Source organism: Trichogramma pretiosum, unplaced genomic scaffold (assembly GCF_000599845.2).
Source record: "Trichogramma pretiosum strain Unisexual culture from Peru unplaced genomic scaffold, Tpre_2.0 scaffold111, whole genome shotgun sequence".
NCBI lineage: Eukaryota > Metazoa > Arthropoda > Insecta > Hymenoptera > Trichogrammatidae > Trichogramma > Trichogramma pretiosum.
In genome coordinates this window covers 317225-345000 of record NW_019640789.1, presented here as the reverse complement: position 1 = coordinate 345000, position 27776 = coordinate 317225, and the positions used below count along the sequence as shown (strand labels likewise).

The 27776-nt window shown below is 43.0% G+C and overlaps 2 protein-coding genes across 9 annotated transcripts in view; one reads left to right on the top strand and one right to left on the bottom strand.

Moving 5' to 3' along the window:
- Positions 1-410: 410 nt before the first annotated feature.
- LOC106658322 (glutamate receptor U1-like) lies at positions 411-4071 on the top strand. The gene is made up of 6 exons (XM_023461387.1): positions 411-573; positions 650-746; positions 818-1309; positions 1372-1462; positions 1529-1768; positions 1842-4071. Exons 1-6 carry the CDS (start codon positions 417-419, stop codon positions 2103-2105), a joined length of 1341 nt encoding a protein of 446 aa, XP_023317155.1. The 5' UTR covers positions 411-416; the 3' UTR covers positions 2106-4071.
- An 8-nt stretch (positions 4072-4079) lies between these two features.
- LOC106658401 (bromodomain adjacent to zinc finger domain protein 2B) overlaps positions 4080-27776 on the bottom strand; it is a 36243-nt gene continuing 12546 nt past the window's right edge. For 2 of the 8 annotated variants that reach the window (XM_023461221.1, XM_023461198.1), the window contains exons 2-21: positions 27181-27238; positions 24057-24255; positions 19300-19722; positions 18543-19219; positions 18112-18445; positions 17271-17980; positions 16921-17192; positions 16765-16846; positions 14974-15438; positions 12459-12524; positions 12336-12380; positions 11419-11472; positions 10340-10658; positions 7969-10261; positions 7541-7895; positions 6536-6657; positions 6317-6458; positions 6097-6242; positions 5264-5563; positions 4080-5107 (exon numbers count right to left, since the gene is read on the bottom strand). In XM_023461221.1, the coding sequence (XP_023316989.1) occupies positions 4930-5107; positions 5264-5563; positions 6097-6242; positions 6317-6458; positions 6536-6657; positions 7541-7895; positions 7969-10261; positions 10340-10658; positions 11419-11472; positions 12336-12380; positions 12459-12524; positions 14974-15438; positions 16765-16846; positions 16921-17192; positions 17271-17980; positions 18112-18445; positions 18543-19219; positions 19300-19722; positions 24057-24246 (7173 nt within the window). In that variant the 5' untranslated portion in view covers positions 24247-24255; positions 27181-27238 and the 3' untranslated portion in view covers positions 4080-4929. Of the gene's footprint in view, positions 5108-5263; positions 5564-6096; positions 6243-6316; positions 6459-6535; positions 6658-7540; positions 7896-7968; positions 10262-10339; positions 10659-11418; positions 11473-12335; positions 12381-12458; positions 12525-14973; positions 15439-16758; positions 16847-16920; positions 17193-17270; positions 17981-18111; positions 18446-18542; positions 19220-19299; positions 19723-24056; positions 24256-27180; positions 27239-27776 lie in introns of all 8 variants that reach the window. The other 6 variants (XM_023461262.1, XM_014380338.2, XM_023461297.1 and 3 more) reach the window with 6 other exon arrangements.

Genomic DNA, 27776 nt, shown 5'->3' with positions numbered 1-27776 from the left:
GCTCTCATCTGGTCCAACGAAGGTACCGAGAAATGCAGCGATCGTGTGGCGATCGTTAGCAACTTGTCGGAAGCCAAGTACTTTTTACAAAGGTGATTCTCTACATTTAAATCTTTTTTCATTTAAATATGTCGTTCATCGTTGCTGTTGTTTTGGGAAAATTTCCTTTAGCACGACAGATGTCAAAGATTCGCCAAGACTTCTCGTGCTCACCGACTCGACCATCTCCGACGAGTGGCGTCAATTCCTGAATGATTTCCACGAGGAGTACTATGAAAATCTCGAGATTTCGTTCGTATTTCGCGACGGCTGCTACTCGTCCTCGAGCCGCACATTCGGTCCTTGCTCCGAGCAGTTAAGTGGAACATCGGCATATTAAAACTATCGCCCCATCTTATCGTAAAAATCGTTGCAGAATGTCGTCGTCGTCGTTGACATCAGCTAGACGGGTCAATTTTCAAGGCAAAGAGCTGCAAGTCGCCACGTACTTCAATCCACCTCTGTGCTATCTCAAATCGACCACCAAACGGACGATCAACGGCATCGAGGCCGACGTTTTTCTAGCCGACAGCAGTACGTAATATACGATCGATCCTGCCCACTCGTTATTTTATGGGTCATCGTTTTTTTATTTTCTTTATAAAAATAGAGCGCGAGCTGGACGGCATAGAGCTGCAGCTGTTTCTCATTCTCGCCGAGGCCTTGAATTTCACCTACGTGCTGAGAAAGCCGAGGGGCCGCTACAAGTCGGTATTTGATAATAAATAAAAAACTGCCCCAAAAAAACAAACCCAATCGTTCGATCGCGGCTGCGCAGCCACGGCAGAAAGTTCAACGACACCGACTGGAACGGCGGCATGATCGGCCAGCTGTACTACGGCGAGGTCGACCTCGCCTTCGGCGGCATCTGGATCAGCCTCGACAACAACGAGTTCGTCGCGCTCAGCGAGCCCTGGAGCCAGACCCGCATACACTTCCTGGTGCCGCGGCCGCGCTCCTACAGCAACGTCTGGGCCCTGGCGCGGCCCCTGTCGCCCTCGGTCTGGCTCCTCTTGGCTCTGGCCCTCCTGCTCGAGAGCGTCTACCTGCGGGGCCGAGCCCTGCGCGATCCCCGAGTGCCCCGACGCTATCGGCACTTGGCCGTGAGCCTGGCCGAGTCGCTGGGTCGGTTGTTGGGTTCGGCCACGGCCAGGGTGCCACCCCCGTTGAGGCTGCAGTTCGTGCTGTGGCAGCTGGTCGCCGTCGTGCTCATCGCTTGCTACAACAGTAGTCTGTCGGCCAGACTGACGAATCCGGACTTCGAGAGGAGGTACGCACGAACCCTTTTTTTTTATTCATACGCGTGAAGCATATAATGGCTCGTTCATGCAGAATCGACACGGTGAAGCAATTCATCGATGCCAATCTGAGCTGGGGTCGCGAATCGACTCCACCCCAATTCGAGGAGTACTTCAATCTCGAAGCGAGTATCGATAACTAGCCACTTTTTAACTCGATTAAAAAAACTTAAAATACAATTGCAAAACAGGACGAGTACGCGAAACAGCTGCCGAGCAGATTCGTGCTCGAGGACTCGGTGCACAATCGCACCCAGCGCCTACTGCAGGGCAATTACGCCGTGATCGGCAAGGTCATCGGGGACGTTTACTATCCGGAGAACTTCGTCACCGCCGTGGCGCTCCAGAGACTCAGGGTCATGCGAGAGATCCTCGGACAGTTCTATCTGTGCTTCGCGCTTCGTCCTCGGCTGCTCCGACCCGTCAACGAGGTAATAACGATCTCTCGTACACGGATGATTCGGATCACACGTTCGAGCATCTGAGTGACTTTTCTTGGCGCAGATAATGATGCGTCTGACGGAGTCGGGAATCGTGCTGTACCACATGGGCAACGTCATTCACCGCAGAACCGGCAGCAAGCTGCGCGAGGTCTTCGTGGAGTACGACAACATCGACTACGATCGCGCCGTCGTCCTGACGATAAATCCGCTGAGCGCGGCCTTCTTCATACTGTTGATAGGTCTGACGATGGCGAGTCTGGTGTTCTACGCGGAGATCGGATACGGACGGAGAAAGCGATGGGGAATGAATGAACGAAAGAAATAGTCGACTTTTTATATGCACGCTTTTCTTACATTTTATTGATTCGTTTGCAGTACATTAATTAAGTCTGTTTAATTAGCAGCATTAAACACGGTTTACCTACAGTAAACCATTTCTCGTTTTTGTTTTTTTTTTCATGTTTAAACTATAGACAATCATAATATTTTCTAAATTAATCGCTTTAACCTTTTTTTTCTCTTCTCTTCGCTTTATTCGCGGCGCTTCGTCGTCGCTCTAATCGCCCGTATCTTCGCTTGCGCAATCAATTTTCAATCGTTGATTTATAACAATCATGCCTAATGATAGGGTCGATTTCTCGCTACTTTTTTTTAAGTTAGTATTATTATTATGTATATACTGCGTTTATAAGGGCTCGCTTTTAAAAACTTAAAATTCGTATAAAAAGCATCGTTATCTCGTTCAATCGTTTTAGCGGAAAACTACTTACATTACAAATAAGAGCAGAATCCTTAAAAAGTTACTTTTTTTTATGCTTGTCTTTTGCTCGGGTTATTTTTTTTTTCACCATTGCTAACTTTACATATGCATTCCTACCAGCGTAGTAACATACACGCACACTTCGAAAGGGTCCGTCGAGACTCCTTTCAACACAATACTGCATCTCATTTAGATATGAAACAATTTTTTACAAACGACAAACTAACATTTAAACAAATTTTATAATCAAGAGTAAGCTTAGTTATCCATACCATCTAACCAAACATTCGCTTTCAAAGTATAAAAATATTTAATGCAAAATGTAGGTGAAAAAATTATTGCTACTCCGCAACTATTATGATGAGTCGAATAATTTCTTTCAATTTTTACGTTTTATAATCGGTTTACAAACAGTTACGTCGAGTCGTCAACCAATGAATAAATAGGTTTAGAACTTCAATGAATTACTCAAGTTTTTTCTAACGTTTAAAAATTTGTAAAATTACAAATCACTCAAATTTATTTCTCACTCAAATGAAGTGTAAAAATATGATCAAATTTTTTTTTCACGTAGAAACTTCGAATACTTGTATTATTATGTACGCTTACTAATTACTCTCACTAAGAGTTAGAATAAAATGAAAGATAAATAAACAATACTTCGTTCGTCGAAAAAATTTGAACTGTGAACATGTAGAAGTGAAATATAGTTTTGCTTACAATCTATTATCGACATAGTGCTGAAATTACAGGCGAAAATTCTATACAATGAATTCTAAAGTTTGAAATGGTACACGTCTGCACCATTTTTAAGAACATTCATAATGCCACTTTTGTAAGAATCTTAATAACAAATGTCAATTTCAAACCGGATTTAAAAATGTTTTATAAAACTGTACACTACACAATGAAAAGCAGAGCTTTGCATCTACAATTTTTTCATGCATTAACTTGTTATTTTGTTGTGATGCCTTAAATAGTACCACGTTATTACATTTTTCTAGTTTAAAATCCATTCACAGTAGTTACGATTATTAGTATAATATGCCGTTGAAGGGTTTATCTCGTTTCGTTTATCCCGTCTTTTACATATGATATAAACGTTCAAGCTTTCGAATAACTGTGAAATTTTCTTTTTATCTCCAATACAGATTTAGTGCGATTGAGTATTTTCCAATCCAAAAATACTGATTAATCATACAATAGCTTGAATACAGTATTATCCTGGCTTTTTTACATACTTTAAACCACTGTGGTTTTTCTAGGAAAAAATGATTTCAATTACTATTTACACCCTATTCAATGAATTTTTGTTCCGAACTTGTAAAAATTACAATGGTTTCATGAACTGTGATCTGGAATGGCATTCAAATTTTTTTTTCTATATTACTATCAAGATACAATATTCATTTGTGTCATACTCGAATGTATTGTTTAGATATAATTTTTCATATATACATATTGTGTATATCGTTTGACTGAATACTTTACATTATATGTATATATATACTTTTTTATTCATATAATAATAATAATTTTTTTTATCAACTATATATTTATTTGCATATATACTTCAATTTATATAATATATTTTTATCTCTTTGTATCTTACATTCGTTACTTGTAAAATATCTCTTTCGCCGATGATTACGTTCGAGGTTTAAGCCTATATAATACATTACTAAAATCACCACTGGATTCAATTAGGCAAAATTGTCTTTCGTATGTAAGTACAATGACCGATTTTAATAATGATTCGTTCACGACTATTTCCAATAAAAATATGCAATTTATCCATGAAATCAAATTTTTTGAAGTTTGAAAGCTCGAATTTAGAGAAACCTCAACTTCAAATATTCTTCGTCTGTTGTGAAAAAACAATACTTTGAGACGCATTATAATGCAACATATTTATCATTTAGGAGTTATTGATATCCACTTTTTTGTTCGAATAATTTGGTGAGTATTTTAATACTTTTCGACGAACATTTCGACGAACAAACATTGTACACATAAATTAAAAATAAGAAGTAGGACATATGAATTAAATCGAAAAGCGAATAATTTAGCAATGTACATAAAAAAATTAATATACAGTAGTGAAAATGAGTGAAAGATCGCTAGAACGCGATCAAAGCGCATGTATTAACGTGTGAATCAACGCACATCTGTATCTATATTAGTACACACACACCAACGTATAAATAGTGTGTTCGTGAATGTGAGTATACGTATACATACATACATATGCAAAACGCTATCAATGACATTATATATGTACTCATTCGCTTTTCGTTCATAACACTGACGAGTAATCATTCAAAAACTAAATTTAATAGTAAAAATGTGCAAAACTATTGCAGCCACTGCTGCGAACACGAGCAGACCCTCAGCTATGAGGATGTGATGTCGGCGGTGGCACCCCCGTTATTTCAGTCCATCGTGTTTCGAAGAAAGTGCGCATGCCATGCCCAGCTTTGCCAACTGGGCTATCATCTTCATTGAAGACCTCGCAATTTATAAACATTTGACGTACGTCAGTGCAAAAGTCATCACGGGTCTTGTACCTGGAAAAATAAAGCGAGTCAGAAAATTATAGTCTCATTCGTTATTTTGATTCGTTAAAAATGAAATTTATAATAAGTGAGGCGTGGGCTGAAAAATCCTTCCGTCGATGAAATGGAGAATGTTTTTGATTAGAATCACAAACTTAGCCAACTTACACACAGTCTTGCAATTTCTTCTTAATTGTACTGAGATCCATTGGTACTTTGATGATTTTTTTGTAAGTCGGAAATTGCTTGGTGTTCACGGGCAAAAGAAAAGGCCATGCCTCGTCTTGTCGTTCTAACTGTTCGAGAAGAAGCTTGCAGGGTGCTAGTTCGCGCTGCTGTTTCTTCGTAAGCGATGACTTGTTGCTCGGCGCAGCAGTAGGCTCTTTCCTCGGAGAAGCCGTTGGCGTCGGTGCTTCTGACGAACTCACGTCGTCAACGTGCGTGTTCGAGGCTGTTGATGGAGTCGGACTGCGACGCAAAATACAACACACATTTTTAAACCCACACATTTAAGCTATCGCACTCACGCGACACGATATGCGAGCACTGCTTATAATGCATAATCGAGATATAATAAAAAGCGTCAAGACATGTATTATAATAACGGCTACTTAAAGAAATGATAACGAGAGTAATAACATTTACAAACATCCTGATGCAGGCTACTGCAAAATTAAATTTATAATAATATAAAATCAACACGCTAAACATAAGTAACCAATACGACATTGGCTGTTCAGTTCAAATTTTCATTGGCTTTTTAAAAATAATAATACGGTGTATAAGTATATCGTTATTATAAACGTAAATGTAAGTGTTGTATCGCATTTCCATCGACTTTACAACGAATACAAGTTTTTTAACGGATTTGTCGAGTTTTCTCGTCAGTTTTTTGTATAAACGCAATCATAAAGCCTTGTTAAATAATAATATATACGATAAGCGTCATCGATAGACGCGACACATATTTGATTTTTATTGCTTGAGTTTAGCTTAATCACCTAGCTGGTGGATGGTCGGAACTTTCACTGTCTCGCGTCGTTGCATTTTTATCCTTATCTCCTTTGCTGTGGCTTTTTCTACTGCTGCTTTTTTTCTTTGGCTGTTTACTGTGACAATTTGAGCAGTACCACTTTCCTCTCGGTATCTAAATATCATTGCATGAAATGTGTTATTTTTTGTAATGAAAAAAAAAAGTTGTATTCGGTGATGAAAATTTACCTTTGGCATAACAGGATTGTGACAATCTGTATGATAAGCTCTCGGGCAAAGCTCACAAAGAACCAAATTCTTACCAACTCGTTTACCGCAAACTAAACAATTTCTTTCTCCAGTTGCTTTGTTCATGCACTCGTGGCAATACCTGTTATAATGAGAAGTTTTCTATGTTGGTCTAACACTTTTTATCAATAATAACAATCGAAATTTTGAGCTACAAACCAATCGCCTTCGGGAATATTATCCATTTTTGGACGGAAACAATAAGTATGATAACCGCGGTCACAGCCATCACATAGTAAGAGCTTATCCTCGTTGTCTCCACTGTGGCAAAATTGACAGTTCTGCAACAAAAATCCATTTCATATTTTTGATGCGGTCGTTTTTCCGATTCAATTATCATGCACTACTACGAGCTTTCCGGCACATAAATTCGTCGAGGAAATACCAACGCCAAAGCAAAAATGAAATTGTCTTAATACATTTTGAAAAATTTTAAAACGTGCTGAAAAAATGTCCACCCTGGCATCGGTATTCTTTGAAATACAGAAGTGTTATTGTTTCATTAATATACAAATAAAACCATAACCATTTTATACTAAATATAGATATCAATAACGTATGTTTATGTCTTTAAAAAAATATGTAAGTACTCAATCTACAACATTAAATTAATAATTTTTGTGTTATTTTTCATAGTATCAAATGACAAAATTTAATCGTATTTGTTGAAAAAGCAATAGCGTCAAAGAAAAATTGCATCGAGTAAATTAGTAGCGCGAGAAATTAAGTGAATCATATGATAGCCATGCCAGACAAAAAGCAATAATGTTAAAATAAACTGTATGTTTGGTCGATTTTCGACACAAAAGAACAATATTAAAGTACTTAATATAATGCACAAACTGTAGAGCATCAAGCGTCACAGCTCTAAAATCGTCGACTCAATCTCAACAACTGTATAAACAATCAATGAAGTGTTATATTTGATCATCCATTCGTTTCAAATTTTATTATATGTAAAGCAATTGCAATTTTCGATCCAACTCAAGAGTATCAAGTATTCCTAAGATAAATAGGTGCTTTCAAATAATCGAAAAAAGCATCTATAGGATAACGTGAGTAATAAGGTAAACAGGGAGTCGTGAGATAAATATGGGATAGCGGGAAATCGGTATGGTATCGGGTAATATGGTTAGTAGCGCAAGTTAGTGTGCAAATACCCACAGATGCCTGAGAAGTCATAAGCTGTTTGTTTTGAGTAGCAGATTTGAGTGAGACGCTGCGATTTCGTAGCTTGACGCACTGTGCCTTTCTAGCTGTTTTAAGACTCACAGCCTTCATGATGCTTTTGTCCCAGGCGATGCTGGCCTCGAGCATATAGAGCGACATGGCAAGCTGAGCCGAGGTATGAGCTCGGGCTGTCGCCTCGCGCCAATTGTTTAGGCCACGGGGTGTCGTCTCCTCCGGGGGACTCGGCACCGATGTTGAATCGTTCAACGACGAGTTAGCGCTCGCGCTAGCTGTTGCGGCTGCCGCTGCTTGTTCCGCTTTCAGTGCCGCTAAATTTGGATCTCCAGTACTGAAATCGAGAAAATTGTACATTAGTCAAGGAAACTCATCATGTTCATATTTATAGTTCAATAAAAACTTACCAAACTCCTAAAGGTGGTTTGAGATATCGCCTCTCAATTGCTGATTCGAGAGAAAGTAGTCTCTGCCTCGCCTGTTCAACGGCACTGTATTGCTCCATTTCGTGTAACTTCTCGAGCTCTTCTGCCTCTTCAGTGCCAGCTCGTGGTGGTAGCTTCCACCCCTTCACCTGCATACTAGCATTGGCAACCTTGTCTTCGAGCGCTTCAACTTGCTCTAGAAGCTGTGCGTCTACTCTAAGAGCGACTTGTTCGCTCCAGTCTTCGGATTGGTTAATTATAGGATTTTCCTGGTCTTCCTTGGAGTCCTCTTCGTCTGCCATATCGGTAGCAGCCAAATTTCCAGGATCTACGTTTATTTTGCCCGTAACAGCAAGGAAAGATTCCATGGCTGCCCAAGTGGTGCGTTTGAGTTCTTTTTCACGTACTCCTCGAGAATGCAGATGCTCCAAAAGCTCTTGGAATGTGTCGTGATCATTTATTCTCCACCATCCGTACCTCAAGTCTTTTGGCACTGGTTTGGCTTCACCGGCAACTGGTAATCCATGAATTTTAAGATATTCAAGCTGAGTAGCTTCGTCTTGTGTAAGAACTAGAGGTGCAGGACTATCACATCTGTCGTATCCAGGACTTGGTGGGGGTGGGAAAATGGGAATTTTCAGTTCTGTGGATTCGGCCACGCCAAATATCTGTTTAGTGCAAGATCCAGGAGTATCGCAAGTTTCACGAGGCAAAATCGAGAACCAATTGGCTTCGATAACAGTGTCATAAGCACTGCCATTCGGGAGGTTATTATTATTGACGTGATTGAACTTTTCACCATTGGCTACAGCATCAATGACTTTATCTTCGGACTTGACGATAGCCGCTTTATCTTCGGCTTCACCTTCCTTCGGCTTTTCGTCGACTTCCATTTCAGAACTTTCCTCTTCTTTAGTCTCTTTTTTGATTTCCGTGTCATCTGATTCCTTATCAGTATGATTTTCCGAGACACAATTTTCAGTGACTTTTTTCTTCGGACTTTCGACTGGTGGTATCTCTTCTTTCATTTCCACGTCTTCTTCCTCTTTAACGGGTTCTTTTTTAGTCTCTTCAATTTCTTTCGGTTCTTCTTGTTTTGGCGAAATCTCTTCTTTTGGTGGTTCCTCGTCTTTGTATTTGAGGTCAAGCTCGGCTTGGAAGTCGAGTATTTCTGGTTCGGCACTTTCCATGGCTTCAACGAAAACTCCACCAGAGCAAGGCAGCTCCCAGTATCGGCGCCAGAAGCGATCTTGACCGAATACATGAGCTCGAATACTCTTGGAAGATCCATTGAGTTTTTGCAGTTGCTCCTCGGACTGTTTGAGCCACTTGTCGAGTTTTTTACCGAGTTCTTCGGCTGAGAGATTCTTGTCCTCTTCCTCCTCCGGTTGAGTACCCTCGCTTTCATTCTCGGACATTTCTTCGTCGTGAGTGGTCTCGTCGTGATCGTGATGAGGCGGTGGTTGATCTTCTGGCGTGGGAGTACTGCTCGGCTCTTTCGGAGTACTATTTTCGGACTTCGCGGGTTCTTCGGTCTTGTTATTGTTACTCGTTGGTTGCGGTTGCTGCTGCTCATTGACGCTCGTATTGGCACTGGAAATCGTGGAAACGTCGCCGGATTTATTGATAACGACTCCGACGGCTTCCATGCGCTGTTTTCGGGAGTGCAGCTGCCGGAGCTTGCGAATTTTCGTGTCGAGCAAAAATCGCTCCTTCTTGAGACTAGCCACGGTCTCGAGACTCGTCTCGATCTGCTTAAGTACGGCCTTGTTCTGCAGCAACTCGTTGCAGAGAAAAGCGAGCATCTGGGCCTTGTGGGTCGGACTGAGCGCCAGGAACGGCTTATCCCGAAGACGTTCGGACATGCGCCAAGTCTCGTTGTTGTGCAAGTGCTCGTAAAATTGAGCGTTCTTGCTCGAGGCCGAGCAAGAGGTTTTCTCGTGATTCGGATTGCTGTCCGGAGCGTTCTGATGATGGTCGGCGAAACGCTTGTCGCGCTCGCGTTCCAGGCAGAATCCCGTGAGCGCCTTTATCTCCCCGGTCGCGTTGGCGTACAAGTAAATGCGCAGCACCTCGCTGATGTTGGCGTGAGTGATGTCGGCCTGGCGCAAACTCTGACCGAGGCCGGTCGTGTGTCGGGCTGGCTGAGGAATGCCTGGATCCTCGATAGCGCAGACCAATAGGTGCGTCATCACCGAGAGTAGCTCCTCTTCGGCTTCTTCGTCATTCAACAGGGCGGCTTGGAGACTTTTCAAGCTTGGTAACGAATCCATGTCTGAGAAAACGTTAGAAATTGATCAATACTCGAAGGTTGGTCAATAAGCAATAGGAGGGAAAACGAAAAAAGTCTTACCGAAACCGAGGGTCTCGCCGAAATTGTGCAGAAATTCGAATACCATGACGATGTCGGCGAAAGCTTTGCCCGCAAGCTTCAGGCCTGGCAGTCTTTTGAGCTGCGGCAGGGGTTTGTGATCGGTGAGCTCGGTGTCCTCCACGGGTTTGCGAATCTGCTCGACCAGCTCGAGCTCCAGTCGCCTCTGCTCGGCTCGCCTCTCCTTCTGGGCGATTCGCTCGGCCCGAGCCTCCAGCCGCTTCTTCTCGCGCTCTTCCATTTTGCGGCGATTCTCCAGCGCTCGGATCAGTGTCATGTGTTGCCGCCTTCTCTCTCGCTCCTGAACGGAATTAACGAAGGTCGTTAGTGTGGGATAATTTTTTTTCGCGTGTCAGGTATACATTTATCAAAAATATTGGATGTTTGAATAAAAGTAGGATAAGACATGGTCCTATCCTTTGATATACGTTATTAAAACATAAGCATTTGTCTTTTTTTTTGTATTTCGTTTTTATACGCAATTATTTCAAGTTATACGATTTCAACTTCCAAACGAGGTTGTTACAAAAATTACGTATTTTTCGTCAACTCGTCAATCACGAAGAAAAATAGCAATAGAAGAGAGAATATAATACGTGGTATAAAAAAAAAGCAACATCTACATCACACTTCGTGTAAAAACAAGTTGTTAAGTACTGCCCAAACACCGAGAAATGCAACAATATGATAGTTTTTACGTGAATGAATTGCTGTACTTCGATTTAAGCAAGTGAACTATAGTCTCGCACTACTCCATTAAATTTAAGAAAAAGAATTAATACATAATAGTGCGATGATTGAACAATGATGATGACGATGACGATGCACATGATGACGATGATATAGTCACGGACGCAAAAAGCTCATTTTTGTGATAAAAATATTATATACAAGTGAATGAGTGTTAGTTGATTAATCGCTTGTGTTTCACAAATGTCAATGGAAAACTAATGGATTTTAGGTATTTTAATGGAAAATGTAAACATTAAGAGAGAAATAGATTGGGAGGAGGGTTAGCTAAAAAGAATCTTTGTTTTTTTTTTAGGTACGTGATGACATACCAGCTCGACGGTGTAGAGTATCTCGCGCTGCTTGGTGAGCTCCTGCATGTACATCTGCGGCAACAAAACACACAACAAAGTTCACCAACAGTTCACCAATTAATTTTTTGCGTGTTTGTGTGCTTCATGGTGCAGTCAATGCTTATTTTTTTTTTTTTTAATTAATAATGAAAAAATTTTCTTACACCCGTTCTTTGAAAAAAAAACGCCAAGCTCATTTTTAATCAAGCTCAGTACAGTTATTAGTTGGTCGTTTTGAGTTATAATTAATAATTATAATAATATTTAATTGTATTATTAAGCTGAACCCATGAGAAAAATTGATAAAATATATGTAATAGTTAATGCCCGAAACACAAAAAATCCTTCCACGCAAAATATGTTATTTACGGTGATAATACTTTTTCTTATTGATAACTCATTGACCAATTATATTAGTGTAAAAATACTTTTTTTCATTTGTTATTAAAAAATCGTTGTTTTGGCACCATTGAAAGCATGGAAAATATGATGTGAAAATACTCCTTCGAATAGGGACAAAATGTGGATGCGGAAATCATAAAATTATAATATATACAAATACACTGATAAAACGTAATAATATTTAGCTACTACTCAGTCGGAAATTTGACACTCAGAAAAAAAAACAATAATGATGCAAGTATGATCATCTATTGAAGGTATGATCCGTAAACTGAAGAGAGTGTAGCGTATTACATTATAGCATGATACTTCAATATAATGGTTTCGCATTTTGTTTATCTATTTTTTTTTATTTAAATGCACGACGATCATGGAAAAACGTCGTAAAGAAAGTGAGAAAGATAAAGAATAATAAAAAAATTAATCCGACTACTCCAAACGTAAAAAAATCAAAAACATAAAAAAAAACTTGATAAATCAACGCAAACTTTTACCTGTTCTTTAAGCATTACCGCTTGCTGCCTTTTCATTTCTCGCTCCTGCAATCATAACAATCATTTGTAAATAAACTATCATTCTTGAATAAATTCTCTCGTGTGATTTATTTTTTGCATTACCTGTTGTTTACGTTGTTGCTCTTCCATACGTAATTTTTCGACTTCTTCTTGGCGTTTTTTACGTGCCTGTTTAAAAAGACATAAATATCATAAAATTTAATTTGAATTATTTACAACGAGACACCTAGAAACATTGCTCGAAATCGTATTATTTGCTTTGAACATTGTCGATTCGATTTCGGTAGGCGTTTTCAATTTCATGAAATTTTGAAAGACGATTAAAGTGTGTTTTTGTGTTCGAAATCTGTACGGAGCTCTCAATTTTTTTTTTCTTTAAATATTGAATAGTGTCAACTAAGTAATCTATGTATATCATGTCATGCTATAACTAAAATTCATTTTTTCTACGAGCTCTGTATCCGACAGAACCCATGACTAGAATGTTTAACCATAAACAGTGTTTCTACAAACAGAAAAGCAGTTTTTACATCTAAATGAGCTAAATGCTTATAATTTTCTTTCTTAATATTTTTTTTTGCCAAAGTGACGCGCCAAAACGATTAATCATTTGAAGAATAATAGCACCGGGTATATTGATACGCGAGGCGTCACCCTTCGATTTCGAGATATAACTAGTTACCAAAGTAATTGATTTTCAAAAATACTGTACAGTAAAATATAATTTAATAAGAGAGAAAGAGAAAAAATATTATCCAACACCAAACCAAACAAGCTGATCCACCTCCATCCGAAAGCTGTATATGAAAATAATGAGCGTGCCAATAAAAAAGCTTTACGCATGCAATTATTAGACATAAGCTGGAATATTTTTACAGCGCAAATATATCATACATATGAAAAAATATCAAATGATAAATTAGCTTTTCAAATAAACATGGACAAAATACAGAATACATAATAATAATGATAATAACAATTGAAAGGTAATTTTCAAAACACGCTTATACATACATTTACACAGATGAAAGAGTAAATCGCAATCTTGAAGATATAATAATGATGAAAGTTTGAAATATTATATTATGATACGGATGCACAAAATTTTTTTTCACATTATTAACGAAGATATATACACGTACTAATATACGTATACAAATTTATGCAGCAAGTGGTAAAAAAATTACATAATTTCTCAATATGGAAATCACTAAAGCTGCTTACCGTTCATGAAGAGTAACACACAAAAAATCGTCAAAAAAGAGAAAAAGTTTTAATTTCCATAAATAAAGTTTACACACAATTGGCATGCTGCGTGCTAACTTTATACAATAAAAATACAATAACTGATCCAACTGAATATTTAATACAAAGTTACAAAAATAGTGACAGGAGAAGTTATATTTTATAGGTAAGGAAATATTTTTTTTTAGATTTGCCCCTAATTATCAACGCGCATTTTTTTTTGTCTAAAAGGCCCCTAAAACATGTGATTCATATATATCACTCTTTCATCACAACTTGATCTTTTTTTTTCTTTCATTGCTATTATATTTGTGTCTCGTAATATGACTGCTCATCTAAATCAACAGTACGTATCACATATTATAATCGTCACATAATTTTTTATATTTATATATGTGAAAAGGAAAAAACACACAGGCGTTGAAGCATAACACTCTAAAGTGTATGTGTGAAGTATACATAACTAGAAAATAAAAAAGGCTAGTTGATTTCATAAACAAATTTTTGTAAAAAAAAAAATCATCTCTCTCTTTTTTTTTTTATCAAAAGAACAAAATAAAGTAACGTGAAGTCGGTTCACTTACTACAAAAGTAATGCCATAAATAAGCTCATGTTTAATAATAATCATTAAATGATACATTAATCGGAAAGAAAAATCAACAACTATTATGAATCAACTAAAAATTATAGAACTGAAAGTAACCAATTTAGTTACATCTATATAAGACTCAAAGCCATCGAGGAGCGCGCATCACGCTCCCTTCCTGGCAAGTTCATTCTATTATAGTATCATTGCAGTGAGAATTCGTTTTGTGTTTTTTGTATCAAGAGAATATTTGTAAATAATTGATAATTGAGATAAGCGTTCCTATTTGATATTCATGCAGTATACAGGTTTATAATAATATATAGTTCAACTAATTGAAAAAATAAAAATTAATGAAATCATAAAAGTTTAGAGTTTTCATGTAACAGAATAAGATTTAAAAAAAAAAAGTAAAAAAAATAAATAACGAGAGAGAGTCGTGAGAGCGACTAAGTGTAACAAGTAGATCTATCGTCGCATAATCGTTGTCTCTAATTTTATTTTGAACCTTCGTCGTCAATTCATTCGCCGAGTCAGCGCCGAGTGTCACGTTAAAGGTATACTAGTAAACTATACAACAGCAACATTTAAACAACACAGACTTCTCGTTTGTGTGTGGTATAGTGGATGCAGTTTATAATATTCGTGTGTCATGTATAATGTATGTATAATGTATAATGATGTTTTTTTGTTTATATTTACGTTGATCACGCGGGAGAATCGGTAGTAGTAGTTTTTTTTTTTTATAGTAGTTTTCCTTTGTGTGAGCGAGAGCGAAGTCTTACCTCCAGCAGTTCCTGGCCTAGGTTCTGGCTCTGTGCCTGCTGCAGGTGATCGGGTTGGTGGGCCGTCGCTGTAGCGGCCTTACCGGGCTCGTTACTTCTTGCGCTTATCATGGGAGTCGTCAGGGAAGCGGCTTGTTGCTGCTGCTGCTGTTGTTGTTGCTGCTGCTGCTGTTGCTGTTGTTGATGATGATTTCGTTGCTGTTGCTGCAACTGTTGCTGATGATGCTTGACCGCCAGGGAGTTGCTGCTGATGATTTTTTTAGCCGACTCGATGTCGATGTCCGAGTGCATCATGTCGCGATTGCGCCAACTCTCGGCTATGCTCTCGCGATTCTTCCAAATAGTCGCTACGGTACTGCTCGCCAGACCCAGCTCTCGAGCCACGTCGCTTTTGCTCTTGCCCCGTTCGATTTCCTGGATTATCTTCATCTTTTGCTTGATCGTGAACGCTAGCCGCTTTCGACCCTGTTTGTTTATCAGATTCTCTCTCACATGCGATTCTCCATTTTATATATGATTCCGTTTCTTTCTATATTATTTTTTTTTTCTTAATTTATACTGGCCAGCTAAGTTTCTAGATCTAAAGCTTTCTCACACGCACACAGAAGCTCACATATAAGGTGTACACTTACATACATGATTTACGCACACACGCACACACTTCACTAATGCGATAGCTTACTTCGTGTCGGCGCTCTTTTTTTTTTTTTTTTTTAATGGGTCATACTATTGTCATCTCGTGTGATTGTGTATTCAACTATTCATATCAGTATTCTTTTTTCGATTCATGGACTTTAATTCTAATTTATGATGTATACTTTTTTTTTATAATTCAACTATTCAACAAACACTATGATGCGTGATTCTAAAAATGTACAAATGACGGTTGGCATTTGATCGTGTGCACGGTGATATTAGATGCGTGATTTAATTTCATTTTGCTTCATTTGTGCAAGTGTCATTTTACACACGATTCTATTACTCAGTGATATGAATATAAAGTGGTGAAAGTGAAGGTGCGGGAAGGGTGAATCGAATGTTAGTGAGATTTTTATTATACAGGTACATTTTCATGTGGATCTAAGCTGGATTTTCCTTATGATTCTCAGAAATGTTTTTTTTTTCATCGGGTTAATCAAAAGAATGAATGGCAAATTGCTTAAATGTTTGAATGAAAAATGAAAAATTTCATCGGTATATACCGAGAGAGACAAGGCCCTCCTGTCACTACGACATCGTCGAGTGCTCGTGTACTGTACATGTTGTTGTTCATAGGAGATCAATGTCAAGGATTATACATGTATTGAACAAGGGAAAGACTGTACAAATATGAATGTTAAAAAGAAAAATTTTTGATATGCAAACGGTCAAAAAGTAATATCGTTTCGAATAACTATTGTATGGAAATCCAACCCAAATGAAAATGGAATATGTTTACAAATATGTATTGATTAACGAAAAAAAAACGAACGATATTATTGAAATATTATATAGTCAAAAGGTATATATAGAAATATATATACGCAACGAAAAAAATGTGTATTATATATATGAATAATGTAATTAAAAAACGGTACACACAAAAAGCATGCGACACGCACGACAAATTGATATATATATAATATAATGAAAAAAGTATACAAAAAACGTGTATACAAGATATAATTATATGTATATATCCCAAATAGAAAGATAGTAGAATTCAAATGTGAATGTGGAAACAACAAGATTGATAAAAAAAAACGTGAATGAGTTTCAAATTCTAGTAAAATTGCTACAACGTACACTCACCTCAAGCAACTGCTGATTTCTCATCTCGCGTTCTCTCCTCACAGCCTCTTGTCTCTCGTTCTTCTCTTGCTCTTTGATCAGTCTACAAAATATGTTTCAACGTTTATTTCTCATCCATCGTCCTCGTTACGAAAGCAGACGGAAAAAATCGTTTACCTTGCTTGCTCCTTATTTCGTTGCTGCTCTTCCTTGGCGATCTTTTTGGCGTAAGCCAGCTTATCTCGCTCGTATTGATGATTTAATCTGATGTCGCGCATTGCCGAGTGAGCTTTCAGCTCCTCGAGCTTTCTGGCAGTTTCAAACGCGCTCAACTTGATTATTTCAAGTTCAGTGCCCATAGCCGATTGTATAAAATCGCCAACCAGTGGTTTCGATGAGAACGAAAAGTTATTTATTGTAAGATCCATCGAGTTTTGGTGCTCCAAAAACTTACGTTACAAAATCATCATATAATTTCAAACGAATGAAAAAAAAGTAAGAAAAACAATTGTCGAAAGTCAAATTACCTTGGCTAGCTCGATCGAGTTCCGGAACGGTTTGCCACAGGGACTGTAGTAAGAGACGTCGCCGTTGATGGTGCAGTTCTTGCTGATACCTCGAATGAGGGTCTCGCGTTTCCAGCCTCTGTCCAGCGGCAACTGCAAGTCTTTCTCCGTGTGCGAGTACCTGCGACGCTTGGCGTGGCTGACACCGTCGTCGTCGTCCGTGTCGCTAAGATGATCGGTGTTGCCGTCGCTCTCGCTGTTCACCTCCATGTTGTTGTCCTCGAGATTGGCCTCGAGCAGCTTGCTGATCTTGATCTTCTCCTGGAGCGTACGCTGGGCGGACCTCTCGTCCGCCAGTGCCAGGTTCGAGGCGTGCATCTGCGCCGCGAGGATGTTCGAGCGCAGCAGCGAGACCTGGTGAGCCAGGGGCGCGCTCGGGTCGATCGTCGGCGTGGGCTTGATGCCGAGCGCTCGGCTCTGGGCGAGCAGCGACGCCACGGTGTTCTTCTTGGGCTTGGAGACGCCGCGACCGAGATTGCGCGGCCTGTCCTTGTGCGGCGGCTGATGCGACTGGGGCTCGCTGTCCTCGCCGCCGCTGCCCGAGCAGCGCTGGGGCGAGTCGGCCGCGGCGAAGAGCTGCGCCAGAGACGGATTCAACGGCGAGTTACCGCCCGACAGTGGCAGCGAATTTTGCGGCACGCGCCTCGGCTTGGGACCCGGCTTGCGACGCGCTGTAAACGAACAGAAAAAAAAACAAATAAGTCACTCGCTCTTTTCTCTTATCTCACATTGCAATTCGAGACGACTGCAGGGGGACAACGTAGTAGTAGTAGTAGCAGTAGCAACCGACAGATATACTTACAGGAGCGATCGGAAGCGAGCAGCGACTGGCTGAGATTGCTCAGTTGACTGAGCGGCTGATTCGAGCTTATCGTCGTCGACGAGTTACCGCTGCTCATCGTCGCGGAGGAGGGCTTGAGGGACAGATTGAGCGGAGCGTCGGAGTTGTCGCAGGCTGCGGCGGCGGCGGCTGCGGCGCCGCTGCTGCTGTTGCCGCTGGTGTAGTTCGGCGTCACTCCCGGCACGACCGAACCATTAGTCGAGTGATTCGGTAATTTGATAACTTCCACTCGGTCAATCGAGTCGCGGTCGCCGCCGCCGCCGCCGCGATTGCCGTAATCGCTGCTGCTGTCGTGCTGTAAACAACGTACGCGAGAAATTAGTCATAATAATGGCATAAGGAGCAGCAATCGAGTTATTATTAGTGCGCAAAAGCTCGTTTCGAAAACGTACCCTCGATCGATTGTACTTGCTGGCGTCGAGGGCGAGGGCGGGACTGCTCCTGCTGCTGCTGCCGTTGTTGTTGTTGTTGTGGGCCAGACTGGTGGCGCTCTGGTGATGGGCGTGCAGGCTTATGGAGCCGGGCCCGTGCAAGCTCACCGAGGGCGAGTCCAGGGAGATGGTCTTCTTGCGGCCGCGATTCGTCGTGCCCGGGATCTTGGGTCCGACTATGCTCGACGTGTACTTGATGATCTCGGTGTCGGGCGGCAGCCTCACCCCGCCCAGAATACTGCTCGAGTCATTGAGCACGTTGGAGGACGACGAGTGCGAATTGGACTGATTACCGCCGCCGCTGCTGCTGGTCGTGGTGGTCGAGTGGCTGCCGCTGCTACTGCTGTGAGCCGCTGCTGCTGCCGCCGCTGCCGACGACGACGAGGACGAAGTTACGGGACTACTGTTGTGATGATGATGATGATGCTGCTGCTGCTGAGCCGAGGAGGCGGCTGCAGCGGCCGCCGCGGCCTGGAGCTGGCTGCCGAGCGAGGCCGCCATGGCCGCGGCCGTCGAATTGTTCATGCCGGATGAGTGACTAGCCGAGGATGAGTTCTGTTGCGCTGCTGCTGCTGCCGCTGCTGCAGCCGCCGCCGAGGACGATGACGACGAGCTCTTGTGAGATTTGCTTGATTTCGCTGTAAAAAGATGTTACGGAAGAGATTAGACACCTCGAGCTTTGAAGATAGTTAGATAGCCAAAAGATGAGCACACTTACATTTCGAAGACTTGTGCGAGGTCGAGTGCGACGACTGCTGCTGCTGCTGCTGTGGCGGCGGCGCGTTCAGCAGACCCGGCGGATAGGGCGGCAGTATGCCGTCCGCCGCGCCGGGCGGGAACGCCCCGAGTCCGGCGGCGCCCTGCAACCTGGCCAGGTAGTCCAGGTGCGTGGCCATGGTCCACCAGGCGGCCGAGTTCATGCCGAGGCCGCTCAGATGGGCGTAGGGATTGGGCGGGGGCGCCGCCGCGGCCGCTGCTGCGGCGCCACGGCCCAGGATGGCGTAGGCCGACGGCGGTAGCTGGTGGGCGCCGAGCCCATAGGCACCGGGCATGCTGCCGAAGACGGAGGCAGCGGCGGCCAGAGCCGCGGCGTTGCCCGCCGCCGCAGCGCCGTTACCCTCGGCACCGCGAGGCCAGTATGCTGCGAACAAAGAAGAGGAAAGTGAGACAGGTGAGAAAATGTCGATCATCGATTGGTATTAAAAAGTTCGATCGTGCATAATGAAGCGGAAAGTTATCGCGTTACGATCCAATGTACCTGTGTGCTTACAAACTATCGAGACGAGCGAGATAATATAAACTTGTATATAGAGCTGAAACTATTTCAAGTATATAATACCTGCGGCATGTTAATTATATACATAAATACGCGGCACATAATTCAAGCGCGCTATATAATATATATATCGTTTGATTTTTATCAATCCGTCGCGCGCGCGACCTTGACAGTGAGGATTATTATGATTATTTCCTTCTTTTTTTTTCTTCGTCGTCATCTATATACATTCGAGAGACTTTATAACATAAATATACTTTGAGAATAAGTCGGAAAGATGGTTCCTAAGGCGGCGGTGACGGCAATGACGCATCGCGATGTGCGCGTCTGATACTTCTCTCTCTCTCTCTGTCTTTCTCCGCTCGTTCAATGAACTGACCGCGTTTTAACCTTTTATTATACTTCTCGCGCGTCGTCGTCGTGCGCACACACACACGCGCGTACACTCGGACACATGCACAGGAATATTTTATATATATAATAATAATCAAGCTTACATTACATGTTATACGTATACCTCGCGCGTGAGATAAAAGTATATAACACGGGTGTCGGTCGAGAGGCAGGCCGCAGCAGCTTTTCGATGTATGTATCGTACGGGGCACGAATGATGAACAAACATTTATTTTGCGTGTGTATTTCACTCGTGCGTAAACTCGAATTGCTTCGAAATCCAATATGATACGCGCGGATATAGAGAGAGAGAGAGAGAGAGAGAAGGAAAAAAAAATTTTTTTTACCGTACACCACTATCGCGTCGTATTCCAGCTGTTCGGAGCACAACAAAGGCCCTATCATCGAATAATTGTTTCGCGAATCGATACATATTATCTCTCACGGAGAGAGAGAAATTTCCAATTCACACGAGCACGAAATGCGTACGAAATACACGAGCTAAAAGCTCTCTATCTCTCCAACTATACATCTCCTATATACATACATGCGCTATGACAGTCATTCATGATTTCAATTAATTTTACTCTTTTTTTTCTTTCTTTTTTTTTATTCATCCGTGCAATAAAGCTTGCAAACACGCGCCAACCCCGTTCGTTCGTGCGCGGCTGTGTGTGTGTGTGTGTGCGGGCTTCGGATCGATATACTACTTGTAGTACTACAATCTAATAACATGACGTTATAAACTCGTTACACGGCGGCGGATCATAACTACGTTAAAGCTCTCTCTCTCTCTCATTCAAACTTTCCCTTTTTTTTTTACTTATTTAACAAAATTATCGTGTAAATATGCCCAGAGAGTGTATATGTACACAAAAATATGCGCGGGTGAGCACAAGCACACACACGTACAGTAATATGCGAGTTCCCCCTTTTTGGAAAAGAGCTTTAGGGTGAAAAGTAATGAGTAGACGTATAGGTGTGTGTGTGTGTGTGTGCACGGTAGTAGAGAGCAGCAGCAGCAAGGGGGGGAGGAGGGGAGGGTATAGCTTATTTTCAAGTACATTTTGCGTGTGTACGCGCGTGTGTGTGTGTGGATAACGTCCCGGTGACCTAGTGAGAGAGGCTGCTGCTGTTAAATGTGTTTTCCCTCGATTTCCCATCTGCATAAGCTGCTGCTGCTGTTGCTGTGCGCAGGGGGGGAAGAGAAGAGATATCGAGCATTATACATCTGATTAAACAAGCTACGAGAGGAGCTCGAGCAGCTAACCACCGGGTCCGAGTGGAGGAGCTTGAGAGTTTGGAGCAGCGGCGCCTAGCAATAAACTTATCGTATATAAGAAAACGGCGGCGGCTGCGGCCACCCCGTATACCCTGCACACGTATCTATATATATATTTATACTCGGGCGCGCGCGACGTTTCCTTTATAGCCTTAAATCAATATCTTCTTCTCTCTGCTGCTGCTGCTGCTGCTGTTGCTGCTGGTTGTGCAGCTTAGCTCGACTAGCCCAAGCTCAAGTAGAAGCAGTAGCGGAGGCCAGTGGCTCTCGTTTACATTTTAATCGCGGGTAAATGCGCCAAAAGGGATTTTTTAATTAGCACGCATTATCCGCGGAGCTGCTGTGCGCGTCAAATATGCAGAGTCTCGAGGTGCATTTTATATTTGGGGCCCACACGACTGCTGATGCAGCAATGTACGTGTGTGCAAGCACATACAGTATGTGTTATATTACGGGAGAAGGAGAGAGAGAGAGAAAGAGAAAGAGAGAGAGAGAGAGAAGCGCATCAAGCCATTGAAGGGAGAGAAAATGGCCGTGTTATTAAATCGATCGGAGCCAGCAGCAGGCAGGCAGGCAGGCACAGGCACAGGCACAGCCAGTCCGTGTGTAGGTACGCTGCTGCTGCTACGTACAGCCCGAGAGCGTATACGTACAGTATAGAGGTGTATACCTATATGTGTTGCACACACAAACACACGTATAAAGAGAGAGAGAGAGAGAGACGAGGCGAAGGTTATATATGTACATGGGCGAGCAGAGCCGAGCCAAAGCCGAGAGAGCGAGTTGAGCTCTCGGAGCGTAGCGACAACGAATTGCTGCCGCGCCGCACCAAGAGAGAGAGAGAGAGAGAGAGAGACCATACCGTATAGATATATATGTGTATGAATGTATGACTATAGGCACCTATATACATATATATACATACACGTGCAGTATATAGAGCTACAGTTGCGAAAAGGAGAGAAGAAGCAGCAGCAGCGGCAGCGGCATCGGCGCAGTTATACGAGAGAGAGGAGGGATGTGTATTCGTCGACGAGGCTCGTGTCTCTCTCTCTCTCTCTCTCTGTCTCTGTCTTTCTCTGCGTTTTATACCTATATAGGTGTGTATACCAGAGAGAGAGATGCTCCGACGAGAGAGAGAGAAAACGAGATATAATACTTGGTCTGCTTGTTTTTTTTTTCATTTTTTCTTCCTCGTATTCTGCGTGCACACTGCGCTCCGTCCGTCTGTCCGTCCCTCCTGTATATGCCGCTGTCTCTCGTCAAATCGTGTTGTTCGCGTCGCACAGTCGAAAAGTCCTGCGTGCCCCGCGCGACTTAACGTTCATATAATAAGCGATTCGCTCTACTCGACGACGCTACATAACGCGCGCGCACGGCAAACGGCAGGAACGAGCGGCGCGCTTATACACACGGGCTTTCTCTCTGTCTCGCTCTCTCAGCGCGCGCGAGAGAAAGGTTGATAACGGTATATTCGCACCCGCTCCGCGCGTGTATTATGCCTGCGCGAGTACTTCGAGCCTTTCGAGCGTGCAGAGAGCTCTAGCTTATAGCTCCGGTGGACACGGATCCTCTATCTACTACTCCGCGACTCCGTTTCTCGCGAGATGAGCACCTGTAGGATTCGGGTACGCAGGTAAAGAGTCCATTGTTCGGCAGGTCCTCGGCGAGGAGGAGGCGTCCTGGTGCATACGACTTTAAAGTATGTACGAGCAAAGAAAGAAGAGATGCCGCTTTTGCGCGACTTGGCTTGGGCGCAACTACGCGCGCCGATGGCACGAAGCAGCAGCAGCAGCAGCAGCAGCAGCGGCACGAGAATATATCGTCGTCGTCGTCGCACGGCGCAGTAAAGCCAGCAGCAATACACGGCACAGCACACATCGGCTGAACGGCACGAACTCGGCACAAGCCTCGAGTGGAAAGCCAAAACCAAGCGGGGGTTTGAGGTGGCAATCAATAAATATACAGAGGGAGAGAGAGAGAGAGAGCGAGTTGTGTGTGCTGTGCTGTGCCGTCGCTGTTGCTGGCATTCGCTCCTATATATACGCATCTCTCTCTCCTCGCTCTGTATACGTCCGTTTTTGTCGTGTGCTGCACACACACACAAGCGCGGCGCGTTATACTCTCGCAAATGGCGTACGTACGAAACGTACAACGACGCAGCAGCAGCAGCGGCACGGCACAGCACACACGGCTCGGCGCGGCCAGTTTAATGTTATATAGCCCCCGACACGTACGCAGGAACGAGAGCGTCGTCGTCGGCGAAAACTACCGTATAAAAAAACGGGCCGAAGGAACGGGCAAAAAACAGGCGGAATGGTATATATACGATGAATGATTTGGAGCCAAGCGCCAGTGGCTGAACGCGATGAATAAAACGGAAAACGATGAATAAGTATACACGTGATATAATAAAAAAAGCGTCGATGATACAGGTACATTGGCAATCGTATAAGTACGAACGAGATGAAATGCATAAAGCGGAGTTCGAAGCGATCCAACTGTCTCTCTCCGACCGACTTACCTCCGAAAAGTGCCGTGGGATCCAATAGGGGGTTGGCCTGATCCTGCTGTAGATGATCGGGGGTTGAGTTGGCGCCCGGCGTGACCGTCGCTTCGACCCCGCCGCCACCACCTCCCCCACCTCCTCCTCCTCCTCCTCCGCTGCTGCTACCACCTCCGCCGCCTCCCGCCGCGGAGCTCTCCTTCTCCATACCAGTCCCCTGCAACAAACATAAAGCACACGTTCGAGTCACAATTGATGCAATATTTGATTGATAATAAAAAAAAGAAACAAACGTTCCGCATTATTCGCTTTATGAATAAAGATCAGCTGTGCGCGAACATAAAGATCATTTCCGCGCGCGCGCGTGCCTAATTACGACGTGACGCGGGGTCGCACCGCCGCCGTCTTATCGTATAGTATTGCGCGCCCGACGCACACGGATCGATCGATCCATGTCTCAATGAATCTAATCATCGTTTTCCGATCGCGGCGGCGGTGGCTGAAGCCCGAGTTTTGAATAAAAGTGATAATAAAAAATAAAAGGGTGAAAAAAAAGTGAAATAAAAAAATCGATCGGGCTCTTTACCCCTACCATCACCACCTGCACACCACTACACCTCTCTCGCTTTACTATTTTCTCCTCCGATGCTTCAATCAGCTGACTGACTCTGACTCTCGCTGCTCCGCTGCTATATACTTTTATGTATATTGGCGCTTACTACTACTACTACTACTGCCTCGTCTCTCTCTCTCTCCCCTTCGACTCCTTTTCTCTATGCCGTTTCCATCGCACTTTTCCCACTCTCCCTCTTTCTCTCTCTTTCTCTCCGTTCGTCTAAAGACTTGTGTACATTTTCACATTACGTGTCTGAGCAGAATTGAAAAAGAAAGAAAGAAAAAACATTTAAACGGCTCAATCCGCGCGCGCGCACTTTTTTCGAAAATCCAGTTCATCGACCCGAGCGGAAGGAGCTTAGCGCGCGCGTCTGCCGCTGCTCTCGAGTAAACTAGTTCGCGATTGTGTATGTAGGTGCACAAATATCACTATTACTCTCGTCGAAAATCGAAATACGTGCCCCCCGGCGCGGGGGTCAAAGAGTTTAGTGTGTAATATATAACGATAACTTATACCGCCGACGCGCATCGATCGATTCGTTAATTGTTCGAATTTATAGTTGGGACACACACGATTTAAAAACCGGGGATTTTTCCCCGAAAACATTAACGAGAGCGAGCGATTCGGAGTCGTTTACGAATCTCCACCCGCACGAAAATGTACATACAGCCTATATGTATGATGCTATTCCAGCTGTCGTAAATACGTAAACATGCGTTATTACATAATGCGCGCGTACGAGTCGTGCGCGTACGTGATTTATATCGCGACTCGAATTATTATTGAATCTCGTCTTGTAAAGTGTGTCTGCGCGAGCGAGCGGGCATTGGTCTCTCTCTCGCTTTTAATAATTAAAAGAAAAAATCGTTATTTTTAATACATTATCCCGCGCTTCGTTTACAAACATAATTATATCGGCGCACGAGACGCGTATTTATAATAAGCGCGGAGAGAGAGAGAGATTATGCTAATTACGTCATAAAAAAACCACGAGCGAGTATTTGCACAGAGATTTATTTAAAATATCGAGAGAGAGAGAACGTATTTAATAGGTGTGTGTGTGTGTTAGTGTGTGTGCTGTTATGAGTAGTACCTCAATGCCAAGGTTCGAGGCGTTGAAAGCTGCCGTACGCCTCTAAAAGCACCTTGACCGCGTCGTCGTGTGCAAGTATATAGTATACGTGTGTGCGTGCGTTTATATAGAAGCATTATATTATAGATCTCGATAAGAGGTCTAGATAAGCACGGCGCGCTACTACTCATTGGCTTCGATTATTATTAAGGCTTGTTAGCCAAAGCAGGTCCACACGATCAACACACGAGCATGTATTTAACATAAGCATCGCGATTGAAGTTGAAAATTCAACGTTAGTGAGTGCATTTTTAATGGTCCCGAGCAAGAAGGAAGGAAGGCAGTGGCTGTGTGGCTCTGGCTCTGGCAGTATAGCAGTGGGCAAGAGAGGCAAAGAGTCAGAAGCAGGAGTCGCTCTGGCCGGGATGTGCTCTCTACTACCACTATACGTATATATACAGAGGCGAAGAAAGAGAAAGAAAAGCTACATACACACACGTACGTGTATAGCGCGAGAGCAGCGTGTGTGCAGGTATTCGCGCCGAGCGAGCAAGCGAGAGAGACCGAGGCGCAGGTCCATCGCAGTTAGTTGTATGTGTCGTTGTTGGTCTTTGTTGTATATATATACAGAGGCAGCAGCAGCAGCAGTGGCGGCGGCAGCAGCAGCAACGACCTGGATAGTAGCGCAGCAGCAGCAGCAGCAGCAGCGTTGGCGTAGAGAGTAAAGGAAAAAGAGAGCCCAGCAGCAGACACAGGCGGCCATGAAGCTCGCTTTAGCGCCAGCCGGAAGACCAGAGCGAGAGAGAGAGAGAAAGAAAGAGCATTGCGAGGAAGTGAACGTTCTCGTTTTCTCTCTCTCTCACTCGCTTTGCCGCTGCCGCTGCTGCTGCTGCCGAGCGTAGAGAGAGAGAGAGAGAGAGAGAGAGAGAGAGCGCGGCAATCAATACACAGTCAGAAAGAGAGAGAGAGAGAGAGAGAACTGAGCCGACAGCCAGAGCTAAAACCATCCCCCTATATATAATGCGCGCAGCACTCGCTTATACCGCCGCGTGTATATAAGCCTGGAAAGCGCGCCCCGTGTAGCACAGTTATAAGCTATATTGCGCCAGCAGCAGCAGCGACACAGGACCAAGAGACAGAGAGAGACTCGCTCCAGGTTTATAATGCACATTTTGTTGCCGCGATTATATTATTATATCGCGAGTGCGTGAAAACCGCGAGCGAACGATGATTTACAAGTAATGAAATTTCTCCCCTCCGCATAGCCGCCGCGGCGATTATCCGCGCGCCCGAGAGAAACAGGTGGATATATAGGAGCTCTGCGTATACTTTTAACAGGTACCCACTAAACTTACGTAATTCCTTAACGCAGTTTATCCGTGAGTAGCTATACTTTGCTCTCCTTTTAAAATACAAAAAAAAGGTATGACGTACAAAAGTTGGCGTATACTCACAATTAATTTTGGGACCTCAGCTCATACTTTTGTCGCTTTCTCAAATCCTTCATCACACCTGTAATCAAACAAAGTTTAATAGCGGTTATTAGTCGAGCCGAGTCAAGTTTTCATGCCTCCGTGAGCTTCACGAAAATGTCAATAATAAAATATAATGGAATGATTAACGAGCTATAAAAGCTCCGCGGAACAATTGTATACACACACTCTCTCTCGTTCACTCTCAGCGCGTACTACAACAACACGGCGCGTTGTTCATCGATCAATTAAGTGCGGAAGCAACGAAAATACAATAAAAAAAAAAAAAGGAGCGAATAAAGAGAGGCAATAACAACAACAACAACAACAACAACAACGAGAGCAGCAGCGGCGGCGGCGACGTATGGGCAACAAAAATAAATATTACACACGCGCTGGCTGACTACTACGAGTAGGGCATTGTCGATGCGAGAGAGTAAAGAAAAAAAAAGTCGTTCATTCTTATGCCGGCCGCGTATGCCATGTCCACGCACTCGGGGACTGCTGCTGCTGCCCCCGAAGTTTTTGCCATTATACGCATCGAGAGGAAGCCTTCGAGACACACGACGACGACGAGA

Excerpts from the sequence above, each read along its gene's own strand:
- LOC106658322 (XM_023461387.1), top strand. The coding sequence starts at position 417 with ATGTCGTCGTCGTCGTTGACATCAGCTAGACGGGTCAATTTTCAAGGC. Across the intron at positions 1,463-1,528 it reads AGGAGTACTTCAATCTCGAA|GACGAGTACGCGAAACAGCT; the intron begins GCGAGTATCGAT and ends ATTGCAAAACAG. Across the intron at positions 1,769-1,841 it reads TGCTCCGACCCGTCAACGAG|ATAATGATGCGTCTGACGGA; the intron begins GTAATAACGATC and ends TTCTTGGCGCAG.